Source organism: Melanostigma gelatinosum, assembly GCF_949748355.1.
Source record: "Melanostigma gelatinosum genome assembly, chromosome: 21".
Taxonomy (NCBI): domain Eukaryota; kingdom Metazoa; phylum Chordata; class Actinopteri; order Perciformes; family Zoarcidae; genus Melanostigma; species Melanostigma gelatinosum.
Window position 1 is genome coordinate 13,556,876 of NC_136654.1, and position 21,873 is coordinate 13,578,748.

The following is a 21,873-nucleotide window of genomic DNA, read 5'->3' on the forward strand; positions in this document are numbered from 1 at the left end:
AGGTGAGTAAGAGCCATTTCTCAAATGAAGGAGGTGACGGCGAACCAGGTCTCTGTTTATGTTTATGAGGTACAATTAGCTAAAACGTATGCAGGGTTTCCAATATTGTGTTCACCCCAATTCATCAATGAGGGTAGACTAAATATTAAAGTAAATTCAACAAACTGCAGCCTCCAAAATGACCACAAAGTTACATCACTCGGCTGGAAACACTGGACATTATAACCCTCATGAAGAGAGGATGAGTTGTTGCCTCAGACTGCAGTAGTTTCAGCTTTAGGCGTTTCTAATAAACTGGCAAGTTGCATCAGTGAAACCAGAGTGATTGCGATGTGTGCCGCAATAATTAATTTGAATAATCAATTAGTTAAGCAATAGGAGATTAGCTTATGTTGACTGTCATAAACTGCCTTATAATATGCAATGATTTGCTGCTTTTCTGTTTCATATCTTGGCAAATGAAACACTTTTGGGTTTTCGGACTGTTGTCAGACAGAAGTAGTTTTAAGACGAGATGTTGAGCTTTGGTAACAATTTTGTAATTGCACATTTATATAAATTAACTTCATAGTAAAGATAATTGTTAGTTGCAGCATTGATTATGTGTGTTTACTGTAATAAGTTCTAATCAGACAATTGTTTGGTATAGAATGTAAAGGTTTGTCTTTTCTTCCATTTCATTATATTAATTAATCAGATAGTGACAACCTCCGGGGCAGCAAGAGCTCTGTCTAAAATGGAGAGTGCCCCTTTAAATGAACTAGTTTTAGTGTTTAGTGCTGCAGTTTGTTTTTAAAGTAAATAAGACAATAGTAAGTGCTAGTGTGGCGTGTCAGTGTGTATGTAGTGACACTGACCAGTTAAAGTCATTCTTACTGAATCCAGTCATTGTTGGATACGGACAGGTATACGAAGGTGTTATTCATGTACCTGTTGTTGATGCACGCTGAGGGAGAGAGAGCCTTGGAGAAATCCTCGTGCGGGGCTGTAACTGTATCCGGGCTGAGGTCAGTGGGGCGTCTCGGCCCAGTGTAAAGCTCACTGTTCGGGGCCAGGATTATCCAGATCGTTGGATCAGAATACGGTTACCCAGCACCGTGACCTCCCACAGTGTACCTGGGATGTCCCTCCTTAATGCCACCGCGATCACGATCATTACCAGGAACTAACTTGACCTCACCTTCAACTCCACAAGACACCAGATAGAGGCCAACAGCTGAGAAGCTGCTGTGACGATTGTCACTGAGCTCGGGTCAGAGTGCAGACGGACATTAACCGAACCAGAACTCAGAAGTGGAATAAGTGGTCTTTGCATTTGTTTTCGACATTCATGTTCGCCAGAGGATGAATCCTAAAGACTTTTCTTCTCGGGCCACTGTGAGGTTCACATTTTCCGGTTTAGAGTAAAATATCTCAACAAATATTTGATGGTTTTGCCTTCAAGTTGTTGCACATGTTCATGTTGCCTTCAGGATGAATTGTTGAAACTCCTTGAACTCCTCCATTTCATTTTTGCATTGCATTGTGGGAGAATAGTATCCACTAACAGCACATTAACAATGAACCGTATTTAGTTTGCATCTTGTGTAGTTTGAGTAAACACTACCCACTAAAAGCCGTCTTAGAATTAGTTTCTAGTTTGAATTTGGAACTCTGTTTTAGTCTTGTTCATCTTATTGATGAAGGTAAAAAAAAAAACGATGGACATTAAGGTTTTCCAGGGACGTTCAGAAGAAAGGGGACAATTTCAGTACAAAGACATTGTACATGTATTTAGCTAACCTGACACCGGAAAATATACAACATGAGGAGAACTGTTACCTTGTTAATTAGTGGTGACCTAAACACATCACAAGGACACTCATATAAAGAGTGAAAAGAGTGAGATATTTTCAGTCGTATCACTATATTGTTGAACTCACTGACTACTCTTGGTGTTCCTTTTGTATTAATATCATAAAAAGAATTTAAATTAAAGTTCTGGTTGGCGTTAGAGTTCATTCCCCCTCTCTATTTGTATCAGTCCTGCCACAATAACTCTTGAATGTCGGCGAGTGACAATGTGGCGACAGCCAGAGCACTCACCCGATGAGAGAAATGGAAACGGAAACATGAGTCCATGTGCTCACTTACAGCTTGTTCTTTGTTCTGTTTGAATTGGATTTCATTGTGAGGCTGTTGCAGCACATCCCCATCAAGAAACACACCACGTAAAAGAGGAAATGAGAGTCAAAAAAGGAATGGCATCATTTTTTTCCTTCTTCTACACTAACGCATACGCTTTTTGCATTTGTTTTTGTTTGTGCTCCTCCAGGATGGGTCTACCTGTGGACAGTCCAGACAGAAATGAAGATGCACATAGCTATGAGCAGCAGGGAGAGGGAGAGGGAGGAGAAAGCCCGACTGAAGCCTGCACTCGCACCCCGCCGCCCATCAACAAGAAGAAGAGGAGGAAGAGCAAGAAGAGGTACTTAACTGCTGGATCACCTCCATTTGTACTTCGAGTTATTTCCCGCTGCAGGTACTTTACCTCCGAGCTGACTGCTACGATTTTACAACTCGTTCTGGAGGCTTTTAGGTCTCTAGTTTTCTCACTTGTCCTCATCATTTGATGGAGGGAAGATGATGAAGATGAGGCATTTGTAGGACCTGGCAGCAAAGCAGATGTCTGTCCCTCTTTCTGTCTCTTCTCTTCCAGATGACTGTGGATCAACCTCACCAACTGCAAATATGAAAGTGGTACGTTCTCTAATAATCCGTTTTTAATTAAATGCAGATATCTACATTACTCTGCACCACCCCGACTATTTATAGTTTACCGAACCTTTAGTCATGTAAAATGAATTATTGGAGTAAAAACCGCACTAGATGTACTACATGGCCAAAGGTATGTGGACGGCCCTCGACTCCACAGGAAGTGGATTTCACTCAGGAGAGACTTGATTTTGAGGGACGTTGATATGCACAGCAGGATCAGAAATGTGAATAGTCTCATCGTATCATCATATATTTAAAGGAGGTGATGAAGCCGTGAGTAAAATAGAAAACCGTCCTATGGAGTCTAAACGCTGGTGGTGGTAATGAGATGAAGAGAATGAGGATGATGAGCTCAAACTGGGTGCTAGATATGGCTGGGCCAAGATTTTGCCTAAAATGACAGCAGACATCAACAGAGATTGGCTGATGGAGATCGCGGCAAGATCTGGTTGGTTTAACCAAAAGAGTGAACGTCCATAATCAGCTGACTAAGAGAAAGCAGGAGGCGTGAGAGAGATTGAACTTATTGAACTAATGCTGAGCTTCATGTCACGGTTTGAGCCCCCTTTGATTTCAGGGAAATTCTAAAGCTTCAGATATTTTTTTGATATTCTAGACAATTAGTGAACTTTGTGGCAGCAGTTTGTGTTTGTCTCATTCCTTGTTGCAACATGTAAACATGCCCGTGCACAAAACCAGCTCCATTAAGAAATGTTTTCCCCAGTTTGGTTTAGAAGAACTTGTCTCTTCTGCTCAGAGTCCTGACCTCAACCATCCAACACCTTTAGGATGAACTGGACTGTGAGCCAGTTCACCACCAACATCAGTGTTGGACCTCACTGATGCTCTTGTGTCTGAATGGGAACTAATCGCTGCAGCAGGATTAAACATCTGGTGAATAGACTGAAACCAGAAGAGAAGAGGCCGTCAGAGCTGCAGATTAAACGCTCAGAGTTTTTTGACCATGTACTGTAACCAGTAGCTCCTCGCTCAGTGTTCACAGCAGAAACGTTTTACAAACACATTCACTTCAATAATATAAAAATAATCCTGTGCGTTCGTCTCAGTGCGCCGCGCTGCTCGCAGGTACGGCCTCAGAGAGGCGATGGAGGGTGACGACTGGACTCTTTTCTGGACCGACTGCTCCGTGTCTCTGGACCGCGTTAAGGACATGAAGCGTTTCCAGGTACTCACAGCAGCACACAACATTACTGCCGCCGTCACAGAAGACGAATTCAACTGAATTCAATTGTGTGAATTAAATGAACGCTGTGGGGAGAAGTCAGTCTGCTCTGTGAAATTGTAAAAGCCTTACATGTAATTTAAATTCCCTTCTGCTCAATATGTTCTCCCCATGAAATCATGAAACGTATAGATTTCCATAGAGATTATGAGATGGCTTCATTTTCTCATTGCTCATAACAGCTTTTCAGCTCAAGCAATCAATTTGTAATCGAATTGAGTAATTCAGGGCCGGGAGTACCGAGCAGGTCATGACCAACGATTCCTCTCTGAATGAATGAGGGGGGGGATCGGTTTATTTCGTCATTTCTCACTTAGACTGCCTACAATCCTGCGCATAAAAATACTTCAGAATGAGTACTTCCCCTGTAAACACATTTGTGTCTTTGCAGAAAATAAACCACTTCCCAGGGATGAGTGAGATCTGCCTCAAAGATTTACTGGCGAGAAACATGAACCGCATGCTCAAGCTTTTCCCCAGAGACTACAATATCTTTCCCCGGACCTGGTGCCTTCCTGCAGAGTCAGTTTGCACTTTTTTCCTGGAATTTTGCGCTTTTATTTTATTTTAATCTGTGTGTGTGTGTGTGTGTGTGTTAAGATACCAACTGTGCTTTGCAGTTACAGTGACTTCCAAGATTACACCAGGGCCAAAAGAAGCAAGACGTACATCTGTAAGCCAGATACCGGCTGCCAAGGCAAAGGCATCGTCATCACCAAGTCCATTAAAGACATTCAACCTGGAGAGCATATGATCTGCCAGGTTTACGTCTCCAGGGTGAGTGTCTATTGAACACACACACACACACTCACACTCACAGTTTGAAGTTGACGTACATTATTCATTCCCTCCTCAGCCTTTTATAATCGATGGATACAAGTTTGACTTGCGTATCTACGTGCTGGTGACGTCATGTGACCCATTCAGCATATTCATGTTCAAGGAGGGACTGGCTCGCTTCTGCACCACCAAGTACAACGAACCGACACACGGCAATGTGGTGAGAAATGTCAAAGCATGTTATGCTAATTATTGTGTGTGTATCAGAGCCAGATATCTCTTCTTCCTCTGAGCCATAGAGCTCCGTTAAAAACACATTGATGAGCCTCACTGTTGCTCCTTCAACACCAGGAACTCCGTCCTGCTGCCACAAATACTCACCAGAGCACCAAATGTGGATTCATTAAAAATGCTTCGCTGCACCTTTTTTTATTACTTTCATTATTCAGTTATTTTTTCTCTATAACACATGGTGACTTTTTAAAATTTCTTTTGATGTCCAAGCAACAGTTCAAAACCCATACATCTTTACCATATAAGGCTGAGAAAATCAGAAAATACTCACAGTCGAGAAGCTGAAACCTAGAAGATGTTGCTATTTTTGTTTGTAAAAAGTTGCTTTAACAATAATTTAATCATAAAATTGTTGCAGATTAATTTTGGGGTCAATCAATGAATCGCTGCAGCTCGAATAACAGACGTTTCATTTCTGTCTTGTGTGTGATATCTCTCCTCCCTCGTCTTTCTCATGTCAGGATGACGTGTGCATGCATCTCACCAACTACTCCATCAACAAGAACAGCGACAACTTTCTCCGTGACGAGGACACCGGCAGCAAACGGTAAACACACAGACAATGCCTGTTGTGTCAGAGAACTAATGCCACTTAAAACACTGCATATTCATTGCATGTTTGTTGCTGTTGCCTTCAGAAAGCTGTCCACGCTGAACAAGCTCCTGGAGTCCATCAGCTGCAACACAGATAAGATGTGGAATGACATCGAGGACATGATCATAAAGACTCTGATCTCTGCTCACCCAATCCTCAAGCACAACTACCACACGTGCTTCCCAAACCACACCACCGGCAGCGCCTGCTTCGAGATCCTGGGCTTCGATGTGCTGCTGGATCACCGGCTCAGACCCTGGGTGCTGGAGGTGAAAGACCACACAAACATAAACATGCAGATGTGTTGCTGTCAATACCAGGTTCTGTATTAAGTACAATTTAGAGGAATTCTTGCACATTATCATATAAATTTGTCTTAAATCCAGCCTGCCATAGTTGGTAATCTTTGGAAACAGAATCTGGCTGCACTGCATGAGTTTGTATTAAAATGATACTCAGGTAAATCAATGCTCTTATAGACGTCCGAATCGATCACTCTATTTGTGTGTGTGTGTGTGTGTGTCCAGGTGAATCACTCCCCAAGTTTTACCACCGACTCGCAGCTGGACCGCGAGGTGAAGGACGCGCTGCTCTACGACACCCTGGTTCTCATCAACTTGGGCGCCTGCGACCGCCGCAAGATCACCAAGGAGGAGAGACGCAGGGTGAAGGACAGGCTGCAGCAAAACAGCACCAGAGAGGCCAGGTAGGGTTCTGTCACTCACAAATCATGTGTGCTTTTTCCCCCCAAGGTCACACACCCGTTCCCCTCCTGAGCAGGTGACTGTTACCGTGTGCATGTGTCCAGGTCAGAGGAGCTGCGTCAGTGCCAGGCAGCCACGGTGGAGCAGATGGAGAGGTACGAGGCCAAACACCTGGGAGGCTTCAGGAGGATCTATCCCAGAGAGGACGGGGAGAAATACGACAAGTACTTCAAACACAGCAGCTCGCTCTTCCAGGAGACGGCGGCGTCCAAGGCCAGAGAAGAGTGTGCCAGGTACCCGCAGAGAGAGAGCAGAGGCTGTTGGGTGATGCACATAGCTCCTGTCGTCCTCACAGGATCAGTGTAAAAGTCAAAACAGAGCACAAACAAAAAATGAGGGGCTGGATCACAAAACCACAACACTGACATCTGATACTCAAAGCATAATAACTGTCTCCCTGTAGCACTTTCTGCAATTTACCACTCAACTCACAAACTCTGGATGCGTAGCACCAACCCACCAGAGACAAGTTCCACTGATTACACATTTCATTCACAAGATTGCAAACTCTGCCTGCCAAGGTCCTGAAAATAAGTCTGGAGAACAGAAGAAGTACCACTATTAAGAGCTCTGCTCCAAACCAAAATTCAATTGTGGCTAAAAAAGTGTAATGTAAAGGCAGAATTGGACCGTCAGTGATTTAAAATGTGTAAACACAACGGTGGAGAGCATGATCGTCCTCCTGGGAAGGAACACAAACAAACTGAACGATTTAAACCTGTCCGGAAAACATCACTGCAGTATAAATTGATTGCATGAACTAATGAGAAGATATATGAAGACATATGCAGCTAGATGGGAAGAGACTTGACATTTGAATGTACTTTGCTGGAACTTTGCTCTTCTTTCAGTCATTATTGTTTAGGTTTAACGTGAAACGGATAAAGGGATTTATCTTACATTTTTACATTTTAATAATTGTTATTAATATCAGAGAAAGATGCTGACGTTTCTGTGTGTGTGTGTGTGTGTGTTTTTTATGTGTTTAGGCATCAACTGCAGGAGCTGCGTCTGAAGCAGGAGCAGAGGGAGCGAAACAAGAGGGCAGGCCGGAAGAGAGACCTGCAGGGGGAGACGGCGGGGGAGAGAGTCAAACCTCGAGGAGCTCAAACACAACCCCCCAACTCCAACTGTGACAGTGACCCGCTGCCGGTGAGCCTGTCCTCCCGTCATTACAGACGCAGTGTCCACATGACACCACCAGAGGGAGTCAAACAGCTTCTGTCTCATGATGAATGCTTCATATTCTGGCTGACCCCCTTCGAGTAGATGGACTCTTACCTCATTTAAATTAGCTGGAATAATATTCCTGCAGATAATTTCTATTGGACGTCTCTCATTTCAAATTCAAATATCTTTTTTTATTGTCAAGACGGGCAAAAACAAACCGTGTTACCGAGGTTATTCAGTGACAGTAATTGTTAATATATTGTAAATGCATACTGGTGGCTACACATACAGCGAGGCAATAAAAAAACAAATTGAATGAAATGTGTCTCTGCAGCTCCCTCCGTCCAGTGTGTCGCTGGATCCTGAAGCTGCAGACGTCCGAGAGGAGAAGCAGCAGCAGCAGCAGGAGGAAGAGGAGGAGAAGAAGGAGAAGGCAGACGTAGAGGAGCGGGTCGACGCGCTCCTCCAGAGGGAGAAACTACTGCAGGACCTCGGGGTGGTGGACCAGATCCACCAGCTGCTGCAGGGCCGGACAGACGGAGGGGGGGTCCTGCAGGAGGCCTGCACCCAGCAGCAGAGACCGGCTCATCAGAGACGGCAGACCCGACGACAGGTACTGTGTTCTCCTTCAAATACACAGCCAACGTGAACACAACTACAGCTCGCACAGTCTGGGAAGCGTGGACTCGTATTTCACTTGTCTGTTGTCATTTAAATGATCATTTGGATTTCTTCTGCCTCCAGTCATCTGTTTTTCTTTTCATTTCAGTTGGACTCTTTGACTCAGTTCTCCCAAAGAAGAAAGCAGCAGCCCTGCTCTCACTCACTGCAGGTAGAGACACCGGACCACACAGATCAATATCGTCCCATACTCTGTTTCCAAATGTATTGAAATAAATCAAGAATGAAAGGTGTACTGGCCCTTTTATAGTCAATACAGATTGATATTTATTTCAAAAAACATCCAGAAGAAGAGAAATATAAAGTAGTCGTTTTACAGTTTCACATTTGTAACAAGGGCTGCTACTAACGATTACTTTCATTACCAATCAATCTAATGATCATTTATCTTGAGTCATCTTTTGACCTAGAAAATGTGATTATATATCTTATTTTTTCTGACCAACAGTCCAAAAAGGCAAAAATCATTCAATTTACTGTCACATAAGACTAATAACACCAGCAAATTCTCACATTTGAAATCAGAGAATATTTTAGCATTCGTGCTTGAAAAATGACTGAAGCGATTATTCGATTAATTGTCTGTCGATCGATTCATCGACTAATCGTTGCAGCTCTTCTTGTAAAACCTAATATTCAAGTTTTGGAGGATTAAGTGTTTTCAAATGAAACGGTTCTAAACGTGTAGAAATGATTTAAATCCACATGCATAGTTAATTTTAAATGTTAATGCTAATTTTTAAATGCACAGTCACTGTGGCAGCTCTATGAACGGGTAAATAACAATTGAATCATAATATTATGAATGAAAACATATGAACAGTTGAGATTTTGCCTCATTGTTTGTGTCTGGTGGTGAACATCACTGATAACTTTCAGCACTAATGAGACGTCACCATGAAGCAGAATTAAAATATCTCGGCTGTGTTGCAGCACATCAGCTCCCACGTGACGCAGCGTCTGCTGAGGCCCACGATGGAGCAGAGGACCCTGAACCCGCCTGAGCCCGAGAGCCACAGCAGGACCATCAGCGCGCAGCGGACTCACTGGCCAGGTAAACACCTCTCTGCTCTCTGCATGCTGTGATGTCACCTCAAAGCAGGGAAACTATGTCTCCACATCTCTGGAGTTATTACAGGCTGCTTTGGGCTTTATTTTCTCAACTTCACAATCAACATTTAGCTGTAACATTAGCTTCTTCTTGTATGTTTATACTTGACTAAAAGCTTCTTAAAAGCTGTGTGTTCGAAACAAAATCAAAGAAAACAAAACTGGCTTGGGATAATAATGTTCTTTATTATTGTAAAATGTATACAGGTAAAAAAAAAGCTGTGAATAAATAGAACTTAAAACAATTTGTCTTCTTTCTTCTTCTTTTCATATGCAAATATCAACATAATCCAACTTTAATAATTAGTTTGGATTCTTAATTTAGATATAAAATGTTTATTATTACTATTATTATTGAACTGAATTTTGTTTGATATTTTAAATGAAATAAACAATCTTTCAGAGAGCCCCATTATCAAACAATTAAAAGCAACTTTGTTCATATTTTTGGCATTTTGTATATATAATTTAGATGTGTCTATTGATGTTTTTATTGATATTTTGTATATTTGCTCTCTTTCCTGGTGATGCACAAGACTTCTCCTCATGATACATAAAGTTCTCATTTACAAACAATAGCAAAACATCTCAAACTTCCCAGCATGCTTGTTGTCCGTGTGATTCCAGTTAGAGACCAGCTTCACTGTCTCTTGTTTCCTCCTCAGCTGGATCTCTGGCCGTCCAGCAGGACACCAGGAGCAGCTCCTGGTCCCGTCCCAGCATCCCGGTCCTAAACCACGTCCCCGGAGGACGCCTTCGCTGCGCCTACATGCCCCATGACCCCTTGGCCCTGCAGGGCCTGCTCGTCATCTCCACTCCGGCCCCTCTGGTCCTGAGGCCTGGCTTGTCTCACATGGTCCGTAACTCGTCCCGCAGAGCCCCCCCCCCCCCCCCCCCCAGCAGCAGCCCATAAAGGCCAGTGAGGAGCCGGATTAGACCCACACGAGAACTGGCGGTAGAGAGGCTTTAAGCTGCGAACATAAAAGAAACACACTGTGCCTATTTGATGAATCTCACGTTAGATAGATTTTATATCTGGACTCCTGCAGTTTACTCTGCTTGTCACTTTTATAACCCTCCAGCACTACAGGAAAACACCGTTATGGCTTTTTAAACTTTTTCTGACCTGCTGTGTGTTTGTGCTCACATTTGTGTAATATTTTGCTCTGGGGATGAATCCTCTCAAACAAACCTCACCTACAGTGCCAAAGTACAAGCAGACAAGTCTGATTTAACACCTTATGGGATGTGTGATCCAAATCCTCTGAAGCAAACCTAATAAATTCACTGATTACTGGGAGTTAATACCAGCTGACATTGGCTCAATGAAACCCAATGGATATTAAAGTATTGTTCGTTAAGATTAAAACCCTGTATTTAAAGAGAAGCTGGGGAACATTAAAACATAAAGGTCTTCTGCCTGTTTTCTCAAGGGATTGTGAAGTCAAGTATTGAAAATCTTTTTGTTTTTGTTTTTGCACTGATGATAAATAAAATATCTTATTTTAAGATGTTTCATCATCTTCGTTTTGTTATTCAATTTTCCAACAAAAAACATTCCAGGGCTTTTTTTGTGTGATTATTTGAATGCTTGCATATTTAGACTATATATATTTATATACATGTTTTTTTAATGTTTTTTTTAAATTATATTATTTTGTTCTGATGTAATTCACTTTTCCTGCAACATTTCATGTTTGAAAATGAGTTCGCTCGTGTTTGTGTGGTTTCGTTTTGAAGCTCGGGGAGAGTTAAAGAGGCCATAAAGTTTTACAGTATCTCTGCTTCCTGTTTCTTCTGTTTTGAAAGAAAAAGACAAAAAATTACGAAATTCTCCAAAACAACTCGAGCTGGTCTCTCCTGTAAGAAATGTCAAGCTCCACGTTCAGTGAAGATGCTTTTAATATCAGAGAAATATGATTTGATTTGATTTGCAAGAGAAAAAGCTATTTATGTCTAATCGTGTCTAAAACATATAAAACGTAAAATCATCGACTGATTTGAATCGAAAGAGATTTTATGAAAATAGTTCAGTAATAAAGGCCTTGGGTTTTAATTTTTTAACTGAAATATTACGAAAACACGTCAGATGGTACACAGAAACTCAGAAGGCCTATTTAAATGTAGTCGTTATTATTCTAACATTATTAATGTTTATTAACCAACAAATAGATTCAAAGATGGACCGAAATTGGACCTTTTATTTTGGAAATACAGTTCAAACTTTGATTCCTATTTTATTAAACGTATTTTTTTTAAGGAAACTCACTTAGTTTGAGTTCGTGTCTCTTGGAGGCGAAACAAACGAATGAAAGCGAAGGATGAATGTGATGCATTTCAGGTATTTATGGTTTTATTGCGTCTATAAAAGTCGGAAATCCTCTCTGTTGGTGGAAATCTCCAGATGTCAACTGAAAAAGACCATTTTTAAACAAAACGAAACGGAAATAAGACATTTAGAAACACTAGTAATAACAAGGAATAGCCTACGTGTTTTAACGAATGGCTGCACTGCTTTAAAACGGGGTTTAATTTCGTCCTGATAATCTTAATAGAAAAATTGGCGAGGAAATTAAAATCCTGACTGCGATCAGCCGAACATCTCCATCTCCGGCCTGTGTGGTCAAAGCCAAATGAATCAGAGACTGAAGGGAAAGCCTCCATTTTGACAGATCACAAAAGTCTTCAATGCACAGAACTGTTTTTAGTCTGAAACTATTTTATATAAACTGAACATCTTTGAGTCTTTGAGATTACGCGATTATCTCCATGCGAAACAGGAGGTGAGATAACGTTTACGATTAAGGAGGACTGAAGCCCAGATCATCCAATAATATCAGATTAAAGCTCAATAGCTGCATAACACGACAGTTGTGTTTAGAGAACAATAAGAAGCTGCACAAACCTTTTGTTTTTTAGAAGCTGTAACAGAACCAAGTGCACATCCAGAACAAATCTCACGAAATATCCTCCTCTCTTTTACTCTTTTTGTTCCTCCGTCAAAGCCCCAGAACATCTCAGGCCCTGGACACAAAAAAATGAATATGGCGATGAGAAAAGCAACGTCTAAAGAACAAAAAAACGCCTGCTGTTTATGAAAATTTACAACTTTGCCATGGAAGTTTACGACTCACCGGGCTCCGGGATTGGCTGCTGGCGGTCATGTGGACAGCAGGAATGGGAACTTATTTCCCATGAGGTTATATTGCAGCTGCTGTTTTTTCAGCTCGTTCACTTAACACGAGTAACACAACCCTTTTTTCTCGGCGCTTTGCTTATGCAACACGCAGTGTTGTTGTTGTTGAGGCTTTAACGTGCGTCATTTCTTTTAACCAAAACATGGGAGATGGAGCGTCGGAGCGATGCGTCCGCGCCCCATGTTATACGTGGCTCTACTTGTGTATTTGTTCGTGAAAATGAAGCATCATCACACTCCTGGATGGGGATTACTTTCATGAAATCACTCGAAGAGAGTGGGACATTTTTTTTGGGGGGGGGGGGGTGGTGGGGGTGAGTAAAGGAGGCGCGAGGAGTTTTCTGCAGAGTGGCACCCACATGAAATGATGGATTATCAACAAAGGTAAGGGCACCATGTTTCTGATATGCCCGCGATTAACTCCAGCTCAAGTGCGCCGCTTTGCAGCACTGCTGTGGCCGAACTGTGACTGCATAGCCCGGTCCGTGTTTATGTTCAGTGGAAGATCACTCTTAAAGAAATAGTAATCATATCGCATCCTCGTCTTCTTTGCTTGTGTGATATTCACGACCAGTGGCCGCGCTGTGTGTTTAACCCGTGAGGTGCTGCAGCGCCAGACAGACCTGCAGAAATGTGCGCTAAAATGTGTGAAAATGATCCAAACGTGTTTGAGGCCTTTGTGAGACTCACGATGATCAGGAGTGGATTCGGCTTCACTGTGATGATGATGATGATGGCGGTGATGATGATGATGGTCATACAGGCCCCATGTTACAGCTGAGACGTGCTTTTCTTAAAACCTGCTACATCTATGCACCTTTTACTCTTCTGAGAGATTTAATTATATTCTATGTTATTTTGTATTGTTTTATTTAATTGCTTTATTCTTAAAAACGTGTCTGAGGTGCTTTAGGTTGATGTAGCGCCGCCTCCTCGAGCTGTTTCGCCTCTTTTTTTGAATCAAATCTTGTTTAATTTTGGACAAATATTTGCTCCAAGTGTGTTTTTTTGTGATTTTGCAAAAACTATTAGGTCAAAAATGAGCGAGTTGAACGTTTTGTTGTGTTTCCGGCGCCTCTGCACCGCTTCTGTGTGCGTCCTGTTTGACACTGCGGGTTTTATAAGACCTTATGTAAGATCATGTGATCTTCTGAAGACGAGGGGTTGTGTTTGTGTCTTTCTATGAGAGCAGTTTTATATTCTGAGCGTCTGTTTGTTTGCACTTTCCAAATGTCCAGCAGCTGACCTGCTGCAGGGCTGCGGCCTGTTGGAGAGGCGTTGACTGATTGAAGCCAAACGTTAAGATTTTTTAAATTTAAACATTTAAATCTAAATTACTTCGAAACGGATATCATCTATCTACAAATATTATATCTTAAATACAGTCAATGACGTAAAAAGAGGATTATTAATTTCAGTTAATATCATACAAACGTAAAATGTTCTGCCTAATTCCTTACAAATACTGTATACATTTAAGTTTCACATCAACAATAACTTGCCTTATTTCTTTATTTTTTAAACAATTTATTCTCTATTTAATATTGGAAGTTTCCCTAAAGCGAAAGCGAATTAAAACGGTAGAAACTGTCTTTATGCAATTAAGAAAATCATAAAAATAAATAATAACACCTAATTTAAGAAATTCACATCTTTTGTTGAAAGAAAATGCACTAAAATCGTATTATTATCGTTTTATTTACGATATTAAATATAAAAAATGTGCTTAAACTGCAGAACCTGACATTACATTTGAAGATTATTAATAATACTAAGCAACTAATACTACTTAATTGATGCATAATTGACATTCTATTAATAGTATCAACTAATAGCACCGTTAATTAACATCATACTAATAGCTATTAACCTCAATTGAACTACTTCAGTATTTCTAAATCAGTGACTGAATCCAGACTTATTTCACACATTTATACTCACAAAGTTTTGTTTTTAAATTACGAACTAGTGTCCACTTGATCACGGTGGGTGAAGATGACGACGATGATGAAGGTGATGATCTGTGTGGCGGCGCGTGTCCTCCCGCGTGCCCTCTGCACGTCTTCGTGGATCTCAGTCCCAGTTGGCGTTGAACCTTTTCAAAGAGTATTATTGAGGATCGATTTGGATGAATTGATATTCATTATAGGATTTCTGGCAACTGCGTTGAGAATACAGTGTTTTAATAATATGTTTATTAGTTATTAAATTATTTAACAGGAAGTGAAGGTTAGAGGACGAGGAGATGCCAGTAATTTGTGTGTAAATGGAAAAAATGCGCAAAGTGTTTGGCATTTCATTGCAATGTTTTTTTGTTTTTGCAGTGTGTACGTGTGCGCGCGCGTGTGTGTGCGCGCGCGTGAAAGAGCGCAAGGGGGGGGGAGGATTGTGCACGCGTGCCTGTTTATGACGGAGGGGGAGAAGTCCGTCTGCTTTATTGGACCGTATTTGCATAAAACGAAAAGTTATGACGCGAACAGTTGCTCTGTATGTAGCATGTTGTTGTTGTTTGTTTTTAGTGGATTTGTATTCCTGCGAGTCACAGCGTATCTGTGTGTGCGCGCAACCGCGTGAGCGTGCGTAAAGACCGACAGGCTCGAGCGCTTCATTTCGATTCACCGGGGACCCCCGCGCGCAACAAGAGCCCCCCATGGGTGCAATAGTGCAAGCACAGACGGCGGTGATTGGCCAGAGGTTGATCAGATGGTACACTTCCCCTCTGTGTTCAGTGGCACCTCGCAACCCCCCCTTTCAGCAAAAACCAAATCTCGGATAAAGTAATGGCAAAACCACTTGGACTATAAAAGACAACAAATCATATTCCTCCGGAGTATATACACCCCGTTGTCCACCCAATGAGTTCCTATTTTGTAAACTCAACTTTTCCCGTGTCTCTACCGGGAGGACAGGACTCTCTCCTGGGTCAGATACCGTTATATTCCTCGGGATACACCGATCCGTTAAGACACTACTCCAACGCGGCCACATATGGAGCGGCCAACATGCAGGACAAGGTTTACCCGGCGTCCTACTACCAGCAGACGAGCGCGGCGGCCGCAGCCATCTACGGCAGGGCCGGCGGCGGAGCGCCCTGCGACTACAACCCGGTCGGGACTTTCTACAAGGACGTGGATGGCTCGTGCGCCTTCTCGAGCCGCGACGACCAGCCGCTGTTCGTCACCCAGGAGCAGCGCAAATCGGAGTGCCCGGAGCACCCTGTCAGCATGGGCAGCAGCATTGACGAGAAGTCCTCCACTCTCATCTACCCGTGGATGCAGCGGATGAACGCCTGCTCCGCCGGTGAGTAACAAACGTTTTCACTCTGTTGTGTTGTCACGCTGCCTGGAGGTAAAAGAGATCATGTCCGCGTGATGAAGTGAGGCATCCTGAGCCGCGCAGCGGAGTTGCCTGTCAGCTGCGGAGAGAGCGCGACACTCACACACTTAACATCGAATCATTTTAACGGTTAAAGACCGAAACATTCGAATAATTAACGCGATTACACCGCCGAAAGTTTGAGATTATTGTGATTACGCACGGATCTCCGTGCGCCTTCGGGGCTTTGGCTGCGACATCATCATCACCACATACATACACACGACCGCACGCGCACACAGGCGCACGCACGCACACAGATACTTGGCCTACACCAACCCGGGCTCCAACTTAAAGCTTTTAGTATCACATGGCATCTTCGGAATGGTTATTTTTTATCAGTTTTAGAGGGACACTAAATATCGCAGAAACACATCCATTTCATAACGTGATAGTAAATCTCGAGAAACAAGACGTCATGTGAGCTTTGTTCATTACTGTGCAGTGGGACTCTGACTGTACATCCTTACTGTAATGTTATAGAACAATATCCTGCTGTCATAAGAGAGGAAACGCACCATAGGGCACTTTTACGCACCATGCGTACACATACATCCTATTGCCTATATATTAATGACATAATTTAGGACATTTTTTGAGAATAAAATACATGTAAAGTCAATATAAACTCAATGTAATGTGTGTCATGTGCATACTAAATATATATTATATGAAAATATTGGGATATTTTAGAATATATATCTATATATATTTTAAACGAATATTGATATTGAGTGCCATTTGCGTACCTATAGAAATAAGCTGTTACAGGAATATTATAGCACACTATTTAAGAAAAATACATACAATAAAGTACAGTTGATTACTATATCATAATCTACTACTTTATACACATTGCACTATTATATTTGAATGTTTTAAGATGTGATTGGAGTTGAAATACACCAAACATCTGAATCCCCACTTTATTGTATTCTTTCAGACACACCACTACAGATTTCGAGTGCACTCTCAGGTAGATTTTTCCTACTATACTTTCGACATTCACACAAGACAAAACATTTCGTTATTAATTCATGAATTTAATTTATTTGTATTTGTCTTGTTTCCAGGTCCATTTGGTAACAGTGGCCGCAGGGGCCGACAGACCTACACCCGCTACCAGACCCTGGAGCTGGAGAAGGAGTTCCACTTCAACCGCTACCTGACCAGGAGGCGCCGGATAGAGATCTCGCACGCCCTGTGTCTCACGGAGAGACAGATCAAGATCTGGTTCCAGAACCGCAGGATGAAGTGGAAAAAGGAGAACAAGCTCCTCAATCCCTCAAAGACACCGGAGGAGGAGGAGGAGCAGGCGGAGAAAAAGAGCTAAAAGGACACTGAAGGAAAGGCATGTGTGCTCGTGTGCACACTCCCAGAATAAAAATGATGTATTATTTCTTTGTAGATAAAGTGCTGCAAATCCCATGTTAGAGACGTGTAGAGTGATAGACTTTATTTCAGTATCTGCACGGTGATAATGTCTGCATTAGGTTAAAATCAGGTCCTCCTCTTGTTTGTCCTTGTGCTCGTGTCTTTATTTAGGGGACTATGCAAAATCCGCCAAAATGTAAATAATTGTTAGTGTTTAGTTTTTTTTTGACAATGTCGTTACCTCATTATCGTATAGGCCTAAGTTTTACTTTGTGATTATGTTGTCCTCTTCCCTGTACATCTCGTGGTGTTAGTTGTTCTATAATAGTCTTAGGCTCGTTGTTTTTACAGCTGTGCCATCGACACTCACATCTGTACAGACAAGCAATGTTACATGTTATTTATTGTCGTTCACCTCGTGTTCAATGCACATCTGGATATTGTGTGCAATATTTTGTTTAGGAAATTGTACATAGAAATAAAGGCTTTTTGATGTATATTGGAAGATCTTGTGGCGTCATTTGTGCTCGAGGGAAAAAAGATGCTTATTATTATTATAAGTACTATCATTATTATTATAATAAGCTACTGAACTGCTTCTGAAGCAACAATAAACCTATAAAATAAGCTTAAACATTCGCATAAAACTCAGCGTAACGATTAAAATAATTTCCAGTTTGACACTCCACGCGTTAAGCTGCCAACAGCGCGGCTGATACGTCTCTGTTATGTGTTACCTGAGCCTTTTGTGGCCTGTATTATCAGCGCAGTTACATAAAATGATGGATGGCTTCTGGGGGCCTGACAGCGCGTCCCCGGCAGAGCGCTACCACCTCTGTACGGAAGATGGCGCTCTCTGCCCACGCGGGCTCTCGGGGGCGCAGCGGGGAGGCACCATTGACTGGAGCCTAACGACCATTATTTCGTCATCATTTGTAACCATGGAGCATGAATTACCTCTTGAAGTCATCAGTGAGGATTTACGACTGGTCAACAAAGGCACGTGATTCCCGAACGCTCTCCCATATTTGGCCGCATACCTGGCAAAGTACAGTAGGGGCTTCATTGCTTATAATTCATGATTGCGTCCATAAATCGTGCAAGCACACAGGATTATAGCGACAAAGATCTACAAATCGAGGCTTTAAAAATCCAAGCAAATGAGCTCTTACTTTGTAAACTCGTTCTCAGGGCGCTATCCAAATGGCTCCGACTATCAGTTACTAAATTATGGGACTAACGGCGCTGTGAGCGGCTCCTTCAGAGACCCTGGCACCATGCACTCCGGGTCTTTCGGCTACAACTACAATGGCATGGACCTAACCGTGAACCGCGCCAACAACGGCGGCCACTTCGGGGCCGTGAGAGAGGATGCCCGGGGATTCGCGCCGGACGCCCGGTACAGACAGACACCCAACTGCTCGCTCGCGTCTCCAGATCCGGTGCCGCCGTCGTGCGCCACGGCCAGCCACGAGCCGCTGGAACTAAAAAGCCCCTCTCCTCCCTCTGACCGGAGCTCGACCTCGAGCGGCAACAATCTCAACAAAATCAACAACAACAGCAGCGGCGGCAATAGCGCGCATTTCACGGAGATAGAGGACGCCACCGTCGCCTCCGAGACCGAGGAGGGCGCACACGGCAGCGGCGGCTCCAGCTCGGCACCCCGGGCGCAGCAGCAGCAGCAGCAGCAGCAGCAGCAGCAGCAGCAGCAGCACCACCAGGATCCCAACGCCACCTCCTCCACTCCCACATCAAATGATTGCCAGTCGCCACAAATATTCCCCTGGATGCGGAAACTGCACATAAACCATGGTATATTCACACCTCTAATAATATTTAGTTTGGACGGATGTCACGCTGGACGGTGTGTCATAAATCTGTCAAAGTGTTGCATGAGTGAGCAGCTCGGTGTGGATGGTGGGAAAAAGAGGGGGCAGTATTTGTAGACGTGGGTTCGGGTTAACATGCCGCTGGATGGCTCGTGGAGTTTGGATTTTTTTAATGTGTGCTGGCTGCTTTTTGTTGGTGGGAGCTTGAGCTGAGAAAGAACCGTGTGAGTGTTTGTTGTGTGTTGCATGCTTTCCTCCCTGCACCCTCTCGTGTTGTGACCCCCCCACATCTGTGCATCCTCACGCTGCAGCCAAACATTTAAACAAGTGTAGCAGTGCAAACCCCCTCTTGTTGTTATTGTTGTTGTTGTTGTTCAGTGCAGTTGCTAATTATTTCTGGATTTTCTGTAAAAAAAAATGTTGTAGATATGACTGGACCTGATGGGAAAAGGGCCCGAACCGCGTACACCCGGTACCAGACGCTAGAGCTGGAGAAAGAGTTTCACTTCAATAGGTACCTAACCAGGCGGCGGAGGATAGAGATAGCCCACGCCCTGTGTCTCTCCGAAAGACAGATCAAAATCTGGTTTCAGAACCGCAGGATGAAGTGGAAGAAGGACAATAAGCTGAAAAGCATGAGTCTCGTGACAGGAGGCAGCGCCTTCCACAACTGAATCACTTTTTTGGGGGGGGGGAGGGAGAGTAAAAATAATAATAATAATTAAAGATAAAAATAATCAAAAAAATTATCCATGAGTACTGTAAAGCTATTTGAAAGCGCAGCACCTTCCAGCATGCTATTGTGATAGAAAAATAAGTATTCTGTGGTCTTAAACATGCCATTTTTAGTTCCCTGTTGTTGTACTATGATAGCTTAAATGTCTTATTTGGAAAACAAGATGTAAATATTATTGGGGGTATTAATTGTTCATGCTTTTTGCTCTCTCTCTCTCTCCCTCTCTCTCTCTCTCTCTCTCCCTCCCTCTCTCTCTCTCTCTCTCTCTCTCTCTCTCTCTCTCTCTCTCTCTCTCTCTCTCTCTCTCTCTCTCTCTCTCTATGTCTGTCTCTCTCTCTCTATGTCTGTCTCTCTCTCTCTTCCTCTCTTGAAGGTGTTTAAACTTGAGCTCTTTATTGTGACTTCTTTGACGGTCTAACAGGAGTAAATTCATTGTACAGTTAAAAAACAAACGAGAAAAAAAACCAAGTTTCCAAACCATATGCTGCTCTTCATTGAATGTAAACCGATTGTATCCCGGGGCCATTCAACGCGCTTTAGTGTAAGTTGTACTGCTATTTTTGATGGTTATCTTGTGGCCACATCCATGAAGTCCAAAAGCAAATGTGTGGCTTTAGGATATTTTGTGCAACTATTATTATTATTATTATTGTTGTTTAGGATAATTATGAGCAATGCAAATGTATTCGACCTGTCAATGTGATGAATTTTTAGTGCAAAGGGTTATTCTGTGGTTAGGCAGTGATGTGAGCTTTTTTCGCCAATAAGCTTTTTGTATTTGTAAGTGAACTCATAGGCTTGAAAAATAAAAAGTTTCTCTCAATCGCTTTGAACATGTCTCGACTGTATTATCAATTAGAACAAACAGATCAAAGTCAGGTCTTTCTTTTTAAAGTAGCTGCTTCAGAATTAAAACTCACTATTGATTAACTTCACAATTATAAAAGTGTCACGTGAACAACACCGATTTTAGTTTTGGTCTCAGAGACAACGTGACAGAGAAAACAAAACTTTTTCAAACTTACCTCCTCTGACTCTCCTGCGCGAGACGAGTGTTTGCCATTTGGAAAATGTCTTGGTGATAAAATCCACCCTAAAAAAGCTCAGAAAGAGTGGCTTTAGCTTACAGGTATATAGGCCAGGCTGAAGTTGGTAAAAAAATCCCCCCTTACCAAAGATTGTATAGACCTATATTACTTACAGACTGAGAAAAGTCACGTGAGGTCCATAAAGTTGGTTTTATGGTTTTGGGGAGTAGACAATGTACTATATAATTCACAACCTTGAATGAAAGTGACGGCTTAACTGCATGGATGGGACTGGAAAGGCTGGACTGGAGAAGGAAGTGATGTCCACTTATATTTAGTTAGTTTAAGCTTCTGGGAAGAGTTGAAAAAAAATGTTTCTACTCAAAAATATATTGTGGCTGCAAGAATTTTATTTAAAATTATGTGTTTTTATGTGGTTCTCATTAAAAAAACACATTCTGTTTACACTCCTACAATTTGAGATAAAAGCCAGATATTCTTCCACATCTCTACCCGCAGAAAACTCTTATTTCACACTTTGAATGTTTTGCTAAGATTTGAATCCACAAACTTCTTCTGTTTGGAAAGAAATATACATTTAAATGCCTCTAATTCTGCTCAGCAACGTCCTCGTATAAGAAAAACACACAAAGTGCTTTAATTTGCAAAAATATTTTGCTGAAAGAAAAAAAAAATAATAATCTCATCATTCGACTTCAAATCTAAACTCAAGGCTTTTTATGCAGCTGACATGCAACGAACTTGAGCGGGGTCCTGGAGTGATTTATCCCGGTCTGTCAAGTCACCGAGCGGCCAAAGGTGAAGTCTCGGACAAGCCGCCGGACGGCCGCCTCCACTGATTTAACATAAAGAAATCTCCGGGCTACGGGTGGCCTTATATGCATTTGTCTAATAAAACATAATGATATTATCTTCAGGAA

The 21,873-nt window shown here is 42.4% G+C and overlaps 3 protein-coding genes across 3 annotated transcripts; all 3 read left to right on the forward strand.

Moving 5' to 3' along the window:
* Positions 1-2,315: 2,315 nt before the first annotated feature.
* ttll6 (tubulin tyrosine ligase-like family, member 6) lies at positions 2,316-10,307 on the forward strand (the record flags this gene model as incomplete). The annotated part of the gene is made up of 15 exons (XM_079292672.1): positions 2,316-2,467; positions 2,702-2,739; positions 3,825-3,943; positions 4,392-4,522; positions 4,621-4,777; positions 4,857-5,000; positions 5,536-5,621; positions 5,713-5,938; positions 6,197-6,375; positions 6,478-6,666; positions 7,423-7,593; positions 7,952-8,216; positions 8,373-8,435; positions 9,218-9,338; positions 10,060-10,307. The coding sequence occupies 15 exons, from the start codon at positions 2,316-2,318 to the stop codon at positions 10,305-10,307; spliced, it is 2,289 nt and encodes a 762-aa protein (XP_079148798.1).
* Positions 10,308-15,445: 5,138 nt separating this feature from the next.
* Positions 15,446-17,298, forward strand: hoxb6b (homeobox B6b; the record flags this gene model as incomplete). Its single annotated transcript, XM_079293074.1, has 3 exons — positions 15,446-15,890; positions 16,909-16,941; positions 17,039-17,298. The coding sequence occupies 3 exons, from the start codon at positions 15,446-15,448 to the stop codon at positions 17,296-17,298; spliced, it is 738 nt and encodes a 245-aa protein (XP_079149200.1).
* A 1,119-nt stretch (positions 17,299-18,417) lies between these two features.
* On the forward strand, positions 18,418-19,842 carry hoxb5b (homeobox B5b; the record flags this gene model as incomplete). The annotated part of the gene is given in 3 exon segments (XM_079292984.1): positions 18,418-18,486; positions 18,488-19,151; positions 19,595-19,842. Coding segments are annotated over 3 exon segments (981 nt in total).
* Between the last annotated feature and the right edge of the window lie 2,031 nt (positions 19,843-21,873).